This window comes from Mobula hypostoma, chromosome 6 (assembly GCF_963921235.1).
Source record: "Mobula hypostoma chromosome 6, sMobHyp1.1, whole genome shotgun sequence".
Lineage (NCBI taxonomy): Eukaryota > Metazoa > Chordata > Chondrichthyes > Myliobatiformes > Myliobatidae > Mobula > Mobula hypostoma.
The window spans coordinates 34,524,878-34,538,133 of NC_086102.1; the positions used below are offsets into that span (position 1 = coordinate 34,524,878).

Genomic DNA, 13,256 nt, shown 5'->3' on the forward strand with positions numbered 1-13,256 from the left:
AAACCACCATCAGCCTATCATAAGACACTAAAATATTATACATTCTGTTAAAATACATTGTCATCTGGCTCTATAACTTATAATAAAAATTAATCATCCATTTCATATATTTATAAACCACATATTGAAGTATACTAATTCAAAGTATAATACATTTTAACATTTAAGTTCCCAAACCTGAACTCCAAGAAATTAGTTGCTTGATATCCTGGGAATTTTTCAAAGACATTTTCAATCTGAAATTTAAAAATGTATACAATGAAGGTTTTAGAGTATGAAAGAAATTATTTGAAATCTAGAAACAGGAATTAATTTGAAATAATTCCTGCTGAAAGGTCTTGACCCGAAATGTTGACTGAACTCTTTACCATAGATGCTGTCTGGCCTGCTGAGTTCCCGCAGCATTTTGTGCGTGTTGCTTGGATTTCCAGCATCTGCAGATTGCTGATTGTTTGTGATTAATTTGAAGTTGTGTGATAGCAGAGACTGTCAAATGGGCCTGATCAGTGATCAATTTATTATAAATTACTAGTATGACTCCAGTGTTTCACCCACTAATCAACAATTTGTAGGTTCAGCAAAATAAAAAAAACAGGAGACACTGGAAATTCTTGGGTGGTTGGACACCATTGTGAAGAGAAAAGCAGAATCAATGCTACAGTTGATGATATGTCATTGTATGAAATATCGATAGCGTTTCTCTCTTGTACAGACAGTGGTACAAGTACACAGAAAGTGCAGTTCAGGTAGGTAACATGGTGCAAGAACATAATAAGGTAGATTGTGAGGTCAGAAGACCATCTTATCGTACTAGGGAACTGTTCAATAATTTATTACAGAGAGACAGAAGTTTTCTTTGAGCCTGGTGGTAAGTGCTTTCAGGCTTTTGTATCTTCTGCCCAGGAGAACACGGAAAGCCCAGAGTGGATGGAGTTTTTAATTATGTTGGCTGCTCTACAAAGGCAGAGAAAAGAGTAGATGAAGTCCATGGAGGGGAGGCTAGTTTCGGCATGTGCTGAACTACCTCTAAAACTCTCTGCAGTTTCTTGTGGTCACATGCAGAACAGTTGGCGGACCGAGACATGATGCATCCAGATAGGAAGCTTTCTATGGTGCGTTGATATAAATTGTTGAGGGTCAAAGGAGATTGCTAAGTTCCTTTATTCTCCTCAGGAAGTAGAGACAGTAGTAAACTTCATTGCCCATGATTGGACCAGGACAAGCTATTGATGATGTTCACACCTAGGAATCTGAAGCTTTCAACCCTGTCGCCCTCAGCACCATTGGCGTAAACAGGACCACTTGTACCACCCTCCTTTCTGAAGTCAAACTCCTTTGTTTTGCTAACACTGAGGGAAAGATTGTTGTTAGGACATCTTGTCACTCGGTGTATAAGGAGTAAAGTAGGGAGCTGAGGACACACTGGAAGTGTTGCTGCATATTCACAAAATCCAACAATCATTGCAAATCCTATTTGTAAAGCATCCTAATTAACAGAACGATTACCTCTCTGACTGCAGGCCCTTGACGAGCCTTGTGCTGCACGGACTGGTGCTGGGTCCGTTGATGTTTTGTCATCTGTATCAATGATCTGAATGATAATGTGGTTAATTGGATCAGGAAATTTGGGAATAACACCAAGAAAGGGGGTGTAGTGGACAGTGAGGATGGTTATCATGGCTTGCAGAGGGATCTATGTCAGCTGGGAAAACGAGCTGTAAAGTGACAGATAGAATTTAATGCAGGCAAGTGCAAGGTTTTGCAAATCTGTAGGGCCAATCAGGGTAGGTCTTACACAGTGAACGGCAGGGAACTGAGGAGTGTGGTAGAATAAAGGGATCTGGGAATACAGGTACAAAATTCGTTGAAAATGGAGTCACAGGTAGAGAGGCTCATAAAGAAAGCTTTTGGCACATTGGCCTTCATAAATCAATGTACTGAGTACAGGAGATGGGACGTTATGTTGAAGTTGTTTAAGACATTGGTGAGGCATATACTTTGGAGTATGGTGTGCAGTTTTGGTCACCAACCTACAGGAAAGATGTAAATAAGGTTGAAAGAGTACATAGAACATTTATAAGACTATTGCTGGGTTACAAGGAAAAATTGAATAGGTTTGGACTTTGCTCCTTAGAATGTAGAAGATTGAAAGTCGATTTGATAGAAATATACAAAATGATGAGGGGTGCAGATAGGATTAATACAAGCAGGCTTTTTCCACTGAGGTTGGGTGGGACAACAACCAGAGGTCATGGGTTAAGGGTAAAAGTTGAAAAGTTTAAGGGGAACATGAGTAGAAATTTCTTCACTCAGAGGGTTGTGAGAGCGTGGAGCGAGCTGCCAGCACAAGAGGTCCATGCAAGTTCGATTTCAATGTTTAAGAGAAGTTTGGATAGGTACATATATGGATGGTAAGGGTATGAAGGGCTATGGTCCCCATGGGGGTCAATGGGAGTAGGCAGCTTAAATGGGTTTGGCATGGATTAGATAGGCTGAAGGGTCTGTTTCTGCGCTGTACTTCCCTATGACTCTATGGTTTTCTGTTTGATATTTTATTTAGGATTAAATGCTCTGTAGCATCTTTCAATTCAATTGCAATGTTTGTCAAAATAATTTGATTAGAACAAAAGATGCCTTGCAGAAAATTAGTCTTGTGTAGCATGTCGAGGATGGTCATAGCGTTCTGTAAATGTAACAAACAAAATTGAATGATTTCAAATTAAGCAGAAATTCAACGTTCATAGTCCAAATTAAATTTATTATCGAAATGCATATATGTCATGAGATACAATCCTCAGATTAATTTTCTTACGGGCATACTCAGTTCCAGTATTTCTCACTGAAACTCATTACTCTGTTATCAAACTGATGTACAGCTCCAGGTTATTTCTTGAAATGAATGAAAATTTAAAATTGTTATGATATTTTTTGCATTTAAAATGTGTATATAAAATTTTGGATTGGAAATTTAATTTTTGACAATGCTATCAGATTATATTTTGTATCAAAAGTTCTGGGGGGTTTTATTTTCAGTGACATTGAAGCTAACTGCAGAAGTTTTCCAATAATAATCTCTATGTTTTAATTAATTTTTGAGGAATAAGAGTAAGTTATGTAGCACTTGTCTAACCAGACCTTCCAGCTGAGAGACATTTGCCTAGATTTGTCAGTGAATAATACATTTATAGTCTGCACTTCATAAAATCAGCTGTGGAAAACAACAAGTTGTCAAAAATTTTGATTTGGCTGCAAATGGAGTATTGCATCCAATTGTGGTCATTACACTTTAAAAAAAAGTGAATGCCTTGAACAGAATCCAATAGAAATTTACTGCATTATCTCAAGGGATGAGGGGCTCAATTATTTGAACTAATTGGAAAAGCTAGGATTGTTCAACATGAAGCAGAAAAGGTTGATGGGAGATCATAAGAATAAAATAGAAGCAGGATAGGCCACGTGGCCACTCAAGTCTAGCTGATTTTTCAATGTGGTCATGGTTAATATGCCCCAGGTGTTATCTTCTCTTTTGTGCCAGTTACTCTTGGCCTTCAACTCCCTAATCATTCAAAAAATTATTTTCAAATTCTTTAAATCCCCCTAGTGATCTAAACTCTTCAATCCCCTGGAATAAAGAATTCTTGAAATTCACCACCCTCTACAATGATCACCATTTGGGAGATTTTGACAGAAGTGTTCAGAATCAAGACGGCTCTGGACAAAGTGAGAAGAACCTATTTCTCTAGGTGAAAGGGCTGGAAATCAGAGGTCACAAGTTTAAGGTGATTGACAAAAGAATCAATGGGGACATGGGGCAAAATGATTTTCACTCAGTGTTTTGGCAATCAGTACCTTGATCTTTGAACATTTATTTTACCTGAATTATCCAAATGCTGTACAGATGTACTAATTAGATGTGAATTTGATCATTGATAACTGGCTTGACTGAGAGGTGACATCTGAGCATTGTTGGGGTCTCATTATAGGCCTTTATTGCTAGGAGGTAGTACTGCATGATGGGGGGAGAGGTTGCAAGACCATTGCCTTGCAGATATTGAGAGTGAATCTCATTTTCTGCATATTTCAGTGAACGTGTTGATGGTGACACTGAGGATGATATCTAAACCCAGCACATAAGCAGTATATCTGTCAAATGCCTGTTGCAGTTTGACAGTTATAGCTGGATTGATCTTGGGTCTACGGTGGAGGCAAGTGCATAGAAGAGTACAACACTGGGTGGGCCATTCAGCCTATGAGGCTTTACTGAACCTGATGCTAATTTATACTAATGTCCCCTTCCTCTCTGTCATCCATATCTCTCCATTCATTGTATTTCTCTAACTGCCTCTTAAACTCCACCAAACTGCCTACTTCCACCACTACCCTGGCAAACCACTGTCTCTGTTTCACTCTCTGTATAAAAGACTTGTTCCCCTTGTCACCCTGAAACATCTCCCACTAACCTTAAAAGCATGTTCTCTTTGACATTTCTACCCTGGGGAGAAGACTCTACTCCACCTATGCCACTCATCATTTTGAAAACTTCCGTCAGGTACTCAGTCTCTGGTACTCAAGGGAGGACAACCCAAGTTTGTCCGGCCTTTCCCTCTAATCCAGGCAGCATCCTGGGGATTCCCTTCTGCACTCCCTCCACATCCTTCCTATAATGTGGCGACAAGAAGTGTGCACAATCCTCAAAGTGGAGTCTGATTAAAGTTTTACGTAGTTGTAGCATAAATTCCTTACTCGTACACTCCACACCTCTACCAATGACGGCAATCATGCCCTATGCCTTTTATACCATATTATACACTTGCATAGCCAATTCCAGTGAACTATGGTCTTGGATCCCAAGATCCTTTTGTAATTCACTGCCATTGAAGGGTCTGCCATTAAATGAACACTTTCATTTGTGACCTCCCGAAGTGCAACACCTCTCTGAGACCTGGGAGTGAACACCTCCCTCTGCAAATGGGTCCTCAACTTCCTGACCAACAGACCATAAGCAGGGATTCCAAAACCAATCCTTGCAGAACCCCATGTCACAGTCCTCTGGCCAGGATAACAGCCTTCACCCCCTCAACTTACTCTGTCTTCTGTAACAAGCTAGTACTTGCAATTCACCCTGGATCCCATGCATCTTTATCTATTGAATCAACCTACCATGAGGGACCTTATCAAATTGTCATGATATTCCATAAAGATCATAAGACATTGGAGCAGAATTAGGCCATTCAGCCCATCAACTCTGCTCCGCCATTCCATCATGGCTGATTTATTATCCCCCTCAACCTCATTCTCGAGCCTTCCCCCCCCCTCAACCTTTGATGCCCTGACTAATCAAAAACTATCAATCTCCACTTTAAATATACTCAGTAACCTGGGCCCCACAGTCATCTGTGACAATGAATTCCACAGATTCACCATCCTCTGGCTAAAGAATTTCCTCCTCATCTCCGTTCTAAATGGACGTCCCTCTAGTCTGAGGAAGTATCCTCTGGTTTTAGACTCACCGTCTATAGAAAACATCCTCTCTATATGAGATGGGATCAATGAGCACCTCTCATTCTATTAAACTCCAGTGAGTACAGAACCAGAGACATCAAACTTTCTTCATGCATTAACCCTTTCATTACTGGAATCATTCTCATGACCCTCCACTGGACCCTCTCGAATGCCAGCATATCTTCTCTTAAATACGGGGCCCAAAACTGCTCACAATACTCAAAGTGTGGTCTGACCAATGCCTTATAAAGCCTCAGCATCACATCCTTGCTCTTATATTCTAGTCCTCTCGAAATGAATGCTAACATTGCACCTGCCTTCCTTACCATCAACTCAACCTGCAAGTTAGCCTTTAGGGAATCCTACACAAGGACTCCTAAACTCCTTTGAATATCTTATTTTTGAATATTGGCCCTGTTTAGAAGATAATCTACTCCTCTATTCCTTTTTACTAAAGTGTATGACCATACACTTCCCTACACTATATTCCATCTGCAATTTCTTTGCCCATTCTCCCAATCTGTTTAAGTCCTTCTGCAGACTCCCTGCTTCCTCAATACTGCCCCTTCACCTATCTTTGTATTATTTACAAACTTGGCCACAAAACCATCAATTCTGTCATCCAAATCAGTGACATATAATATGAAAAGCAGTCCCAATACCAACCACTGCGGAATACCACTAGTCACTGGCAGCCAACCAGAACAGGCCTCCTTCTTTCCCACTCTTTACTTCCTGCCAGTCAGCCAATCTTCTGTCCATGCTAGTATCTTTCCTCTAATAATTAGCTCTTGTCTTGTTAAGCAGCCTCATGTGCGACACCTTGTCAAAGGCCTTCTGAAATTCCAAGTAAACAAGATCCACTAATTTTCCTTTGTCTATCCTGTCTATTATTTCCTCAAAGAATTCCAACAGATTTGTCAGGTAAGAGTTCCCCTGAAGGAACCCATGTTGACTTTGGCCTTATTAAAATGTTTACTAAAATCCATATTAATAATGTCCACTGCCTTGCCCTCATCATGCACATTTGACACCTCCTCACAAACCTTAACCAAGTTTGTAAGGCCTGACCTGTCCTACACAAAACAATGCTGACTGTCTTTAAGCAGGCTATGCATTTCCAAATGGACATAAATCCTATCCCTCAGCTTCCTCCCCGATACCATCCCCACTAATAATGTGGCTCACTGCCTATAACTAACTGGATTATCCTTATTTCCCATCCTGAACAAAGGCTAATTCTAAGAACTAAACACAAGAGATTCAACAGATGCTGGAAATCTAGAGCAATACATGTGAAATGGTGGAAGAATTCAGCAGGTTAGGAAACATTTTAACAGGGAGAGAGCTCCTCTTGTCCTCACCTACCGCCCCATGAGCCTCCGAATCAGACACATCATTCTCTGCAACGTCCACCTCCTCTAATGGGCTCTTACCACCAAACACATCTTTACCCGGCTTCCCACCCACTCTCCGCTTACTGCAGGTATCACTCCCTCTGGGATTCCCTTGTCCTTTTGTCCCTCACTACTAATCTCCCTCCTAGCACTTTTCGCTGAAAGTGACACCTGCCTATGCACCTCCCCCCTCACCTCCATTCAGAAGCCTGAACAGTCCTTACAGGTGAGGCAACACTTCACCTGCAAATCTGTGGTGGTTGTTTATGGTATCCGGTGCTCCTGATGCAGCCTCCTCTACATTGATGAGACCCAGTCGAGATCAGAAGTCTGCTTTCATGAGTATCTTCGTTCCATTTGCGATTAGAAGGATTGCCATTTCAATACCAAACCCCATTCCCATTCTGACATGCCAGTCCACGTCCTCCTCTGCTGCCATGATGAGTCCACCCCCAGATGGAGGAGCAACACCTCATATTCTGTCTGGGTTGCCTCCAACCTGAGGGCATAAACATGGATTTCTCTAAATTTCCCCCAGCTCCTTCACTCTTCTTCAATCCCCCACTCTCACTTCTCAGGCTCCCATCTTCACTGCTCCTCACCTGCCTATCATCTCCCCCAGGTGACCCTCCTCCTCCCCTTGGTCTTCTCTCATCTCCTATCAGATTCCTTCTTGGCCAGCCCTTTGCCTATCTACCCACCACCTCTCAGCATCATACTTCACCCCCCCCTTCCCCACCCATGTGACTCCACCTATCACCTTCTGGTTTGTACTCCCTCCCCTCCCCCAACATTCTCATCCTGGCTTCTTCAGCCTTGCTTTCCAGTTCTGATGAAGGGTCCAGACCTGAAATCTCAACTAGTTATTCATTTACCTAGATGCTGCCTGATCTGCTGAGATCTTCCAGCGTTTTGCGTGTAATACTACGAACTCATTCTTTACAATGCATTACAGTTGTCAATGGAAAACTGTCAGTATCTTCTGTTATCGATTATATCGAATGAAAACTCATAGATTTCAGTGTTTATATTTACTTCCATAGACTACCAGATGTTCACAATCTCTCAACCGGGCCTCAATTCTATATGTTTTTCAAATTTGCAGTGAACCCTTTAGTTTACCTTGGCGTGGACATAATCAGCCAACCTCTGATATTCCCTAGTAGCTGGATCAGAGAGCTCCTCAGTGTAATACTCCCCTAGAACCTGGACGAAGAATTCCACAACTTGACTTGATGGCAGATCTGTAATTTGTTCAGTTTCTCCAGGGGTCTGCGAGGGTGTAAGAATAAATTACTAAAATGCAGAAAACAATCCATTGTTATCTGGCCCAACATAGATCAAACTAGCCCACTGATGTCCAATATTAATACAGAGCGGATATTATAATGAAGAAAAATGGAATAAAGATGTTAGAACAGTACGGTCAGTCTGAAGACACACAGGAGTATCCTCAGGGGAGGGGGGACCTGGATAACAAGGGCTATTAATACACTGTGCTTTATTCTGCAGAACCTGGATTTAGTCCAAGGCAAGATTAAACTATGAAAATCCTCTTTTTCCAATGTCTCGGTAGATGCTGCTTGGCCTGCTGCGTTCACCAGCAACTTTGATGTGTGTTGTAAGGAATTTTTAATCGGGTTAGGATCACCAGCCCAAATCTGCTTTTTGATCTGGTCAAGGTTAGTGGAAAGCAATTTTTTGCTTTTGCCAATATGCAAGAATATTGCCAATGCAAAGGACTAATTGTAATGCAACTTGATTTCTTATTTAATATTATTTTTTCACTGCTGTCCTTCTTTAGTTAAGAAGACTGTTTGTTTTGCAACTCCTCCTTACACCTTGCAGATTTTTTTTTGGATTAAAAAAGCCATAATTCCTGCAAATTCGCATTACAATTAAGATTAACCTGCAGCATCCATGTGATCTAGCTAAAGGTAAAAAAAATCCCATTAATGTCAATTCCTAGTCCCATTCCTATCATGCAGCATATTGAATACCTTCAATGCTGTCAGCTTACTGATATTCATTTCAGTTTCCTTTCAATACATCAGTCAAAAACGGATCTTTCATTCAATATAATATGTGGAATTTATGAATCGATTTAAACTACATCAGCAACAAATGGGTGCATAAAACAGATAAGCTAGTGATTATCTAATGACCCAATGAACTTTACAAGAACTAGTTCCTCAGATTGCCTGCCTAAGAACTAAAAGGCCATAAAATCTTAGGCGATAAGAGTAAAATTGGGCCATTTGGCCAATCAAATCTGCTCCACTATTCGGTCATGGCCGAGTTATGTTCCCTCCAACACCATTCTCCTTGATTCTCCCTGTAACCCTTAACTCTCTTTCTAATCAAGAATCTTATCAAAGGCCCTCTGGTCCGAGATCTCCCACTTTTGGAAACATCAACTCCACACACACTCTATTTAGGCCTTTCAAACTAGCTGGTTATTACAGACAACCTGAGGACCTAACCTGGTCCAACATATCGATACAGCTATTAAGAAGGCAAGACAGTGGCTATGTTCATTAGTAGTTTGAAAGAATTTGGTTTGTCATCTAAAACACTTGAAAACCTCTACAGATGTCCCATGGAGAGCATTCTAACAGGCTGCATCGTTGTCTGGTGTGGTGGGGGTTGGGGGGGGATGGCCGAGCCTACTGCACAGGACCGAAAGAAGCTACAGAAAGTTGTAAAATTAGTCAGCTTCATCTTGGGTAGCAGCCTACATAGTACCCAAGACATCTTCAAACAGTGGTGCCTCAGAAAGGCGATGTCCATTATTAAGGACACCCATCAGCCAGGGCATGCCCTCTTCTCATTGTTACCATCAGGAAGGAGGTACCGAAGCCTGAAGGCACACACTCAGCGATTCAGGAACAGCTTCTTCCCCTCTGCCATACAATTCCTGAATGGATATTGAACCCATGAACACTACTTCACTTTCTTTTAAATATATATTGTTTCTGTTTTTGCACTATTTTTAATCTAATCAATATAAGATTACATACTTACTGTAATTGATTTACTTATCTTTATTCTTTCTAAATTATCATGTATTGCATTGAACTGCTGCTACTAAGTTGATAAATTACACGACACATGCCGGTGATAATAGACCTGATTCTGATTCTGACAACCATGATCATTGGTGATGTGTAATGAAGAACATGCTTCTGTATTTTTTTCTTCATAGTCATAGAGCTAAAAGACAAACGCTTTGGTTTCTTTTTCCACAAATGCTGTCTGATCTGTTGAGTTATCTTAGCATTTTTTATACTCATTGCAACTATCTTTAACCCTCCTGTCCTCTCACACCTAATTACCACTGTTAATTCAATCCTGCTTTGTCAAGATTAAATATTATTGCAGTTATTATTTAATTACTAGGCACTCATAACAAAGTTATTAAAATTAGTCTTAGTTATACATAAGGGGGTTAGTGATATCTCACAACTTGCTTTTCAAATCTATTTAAACATTGTACCTGTTAACATTAGTGTGCAAACTTAAAGCACACGGTATTGGGGGTAAGGTATTGATGTGGATAGAGCATTGGTTAGCAGACAGGAAGCAAAGAGTGGGAATAAATGGGACCTTTTCAGAATGGCAGGCAGTGACTAGTGGGGTACCGCAAGGCTCAGTGCTGGGACCCCAGTTGTTTACAATATATATTAATGACTTGGATGAGGGAATTAAATGCAGCATCTCCAAGTTTGCGGATGACACGAAGCTGGGCGGCAGTGTTAGCTGTGAGGAGGATGCTAAGAGGATGCAGGGTGACTTGGATAGGTTGGGTGAGTGGGCAAATTCATGGCAGATGCAATTTAATGTGGATAAATGTGAAGTTATTCACTTTGGTGGCAAAAATAGGAAAACAGATTATTATCTGAATGGTGGCCAATTAGGAAAAGGGGAGGTGCAACGAGACCTGGGTGTCATTATACACCAGTCATTGAAAGTGGGCATGCAGGTACAGCAGGCGGTGAAAAAGGCGAATGGTATGCTGGCATTTATAGCGAGAGGATTCGAGTACAGGAGCAGGGAGGTACTACTGCAGTTGTACAAGGCCTTGGTGAGACCACACCTGGAGTATTGTGTGCAGTTTTAGTCCCCTAATCTGAGGAAAGACATCCTTGCCATAGAGGGAGTACAAAGAAGGTTCACCAGATGATTCCTGGGATGGCAGGACTTTCATATGAAGAAAGACTGGATGAACTGGGCTTGTACTCGTTGGAATTTAGAAGATTGAGGGGGGATCTGATTGAAACGTATAAAATCCTGAAGGGATTGGACAGGCTAGATGCAGGAAGATTGGTCCCGATGTTGGGGAAGTCCAGAACGAGGGGTCACAGTTTGAGGATAAAGGGGAAGCCTTTTAGGACCGAGATTAGGAAAAACTTCTTCACACAGGGAGTGGTGAATCTGTGGAATTCTCTGCCACAGGAAACAGTTGAGGCCAGTTCATTGGCTATATTTAAGAGGGAGTTAGATATGGCCCTTGTGGCTACGGGGATCAGGGGGTATGTAGGGAAGGCTGGTGCAGGGTTCTGAGTTGGATGATCAGCCATGATCATACAGAATGGTGGTGCAGGCTCGAAGGGCCGAATGGCCTACTCCTGCACCTATTTTCTATGTTTCTATGTTAACATCATGAAGGAAAAATATTTAAATAGTGACTTGTGATCTTCAACTGCATGGCAAAGTATTTAAATATTGGGAACCTGAGCCTATTATCTCCGTGGCAACAGATGTTTGTAACAGGAAAGCTTGGGATCCTGGCCAGGCTCTTCAGATGATGGACCACACTATGCTGCAGGCTCCATCTCAATGATTACTGTCAGAATGTAACAACATTTTTTCTAAAGTAGCAAATGTTAATGAGGATATCAGAAAATTGTTTTAAAATATTGTCAGCTTCAAAGGAGTATTATTTCCCTTAAAAGAGTTAACCTGAAAGATAATTAGTAGGCAAATACGAGGAATTCTGCAGATGCTGGAAATTCAAGCAACACACATCAAAGTTGCTGGTGAATGCAGCAGGCCAGGCAGCATCTGTAGGAAGAGGTACAGTTGACGTTTCGGGCCAAGACCCTTCGTCAGGACAAACTGAAGGAAGAGCTAGTAAGAGATTTGAAAGTGGGAGGGGGAGGGGGAGATCCAAAATGATAGGAGAAGACAGGAGGGGGAGGGATGGAGCCAAGAGCTGGACAGGTGATAGGCAAAGGGGATATGAGAGGATCATGGGACAGGAGGCCCAGGGAGAAGGAAAAGGGGGAGGGGGGAAAACCCAGTGGATGGGCAAGGGGTATAGTGAGAGGGACAGAGGGAGAAAAAGAGAGAGAGAGAGAAAGAATGTGTGTATATAAATAAATAACGGATGGGGTACGAGGAGGAGGTGGGGTATTAGCGGAAGTTAGAGAAGTCAATGTTCATGCCATCAGGATGAAGGCTACCCAGACGGAATATAAGGTGTTGTTCCTCCAACCTGAGCGTGGCTTCATCTTTACAGTAGAGGAGGCGACATTTCACCTGTGAGTCAGCTGGGGTGATATACTCCGTCCGGTGCTCCCAATGTGGCCTTCTATATATTGGCGAGACCCGACGCAGACTGGGAGACCGTTTTGCTGAACACCTACGCTCTGTCCGCCAGAGAAAGCAGGATCTCCCAGTGGCCACACATTTTAATTCCATGTCCCATTCTGATATGTCTATCCATGGCCTCCTCTACTGTAAAGATGAAGCCACACTCAGGTTGGAGGAACAACACCTTATATTCTGTCTGGGTAGCCTCCAACCTGATGGCATGAACATTGACTTCTCTAACTTCCGCTAATGCCCCACCTCCTCCTCGTACCCCATCCATTATTTATTTATATACACACATTCTTTCTCTCTGTCTCCTTTTTCTCCCTCTGTCCCTCTGACTATACCCCTTGCCCATCCTCTGGGTTTTTCCCCCCTCCCCCTTTTCCTTCTCCCTGGGCCTCCTGTCCCATGATCCTCTCATATCCCCTTTGCCAATCGCCTGTCCAGCTCTTGGCTCCATCCCTCCCCCTCCTGTCTTCTCCTATCATTTTGGATCTCCCCCTCCCCCTCCCACTTTCAAATCTCTTACTAGCTCTTCCTTCAGTTTGTCCTGACGAAGGGTCTTGGCCCGAAACGTTGACTGTACCTCTTCCTAGAGCTGCTGCCTGGCCTGCTGAGTTCACCAGCAACTTTGATTTGTGTTGCTTGAGATAATTAGTAGGTCTGGGTTAAAACTTCCTAACACAAATTTTCTGCCAAAGGCAATCTCCATTGAGATGAAGTCCAATTAGAACTTAATCTGATAAAAGGTCATGGACC

General features: G+C 42.0%; 1 protein-coding gene across 1 annotated transcript in view; it reads right to left on the reverse strand.

The window, feature by feature from the left end:
* Positions 1–13,256, reverse strand: part of impg2a (interphotoreceptor matrix proteoglycan 2a) — an 86,752-nt gene that overhangs the window by 30,177 nt on the left and 43,319 nt on the right. The window contains exons 8-9 of the mRNA XM_063049835.1: positions 8,022–8,171; positions 178–236 (exon numbers count right to left, since the gene is read on the reverse strand). Of these exons, the coding sequence (XP_062905905.1) occupies positions 178–236; positions 8,022–8,171 (209 nt within the window). The remainder of the gene's footprint in view (positions 1–177; positions 237–8,021; positions 8,172–13,256) is intronic.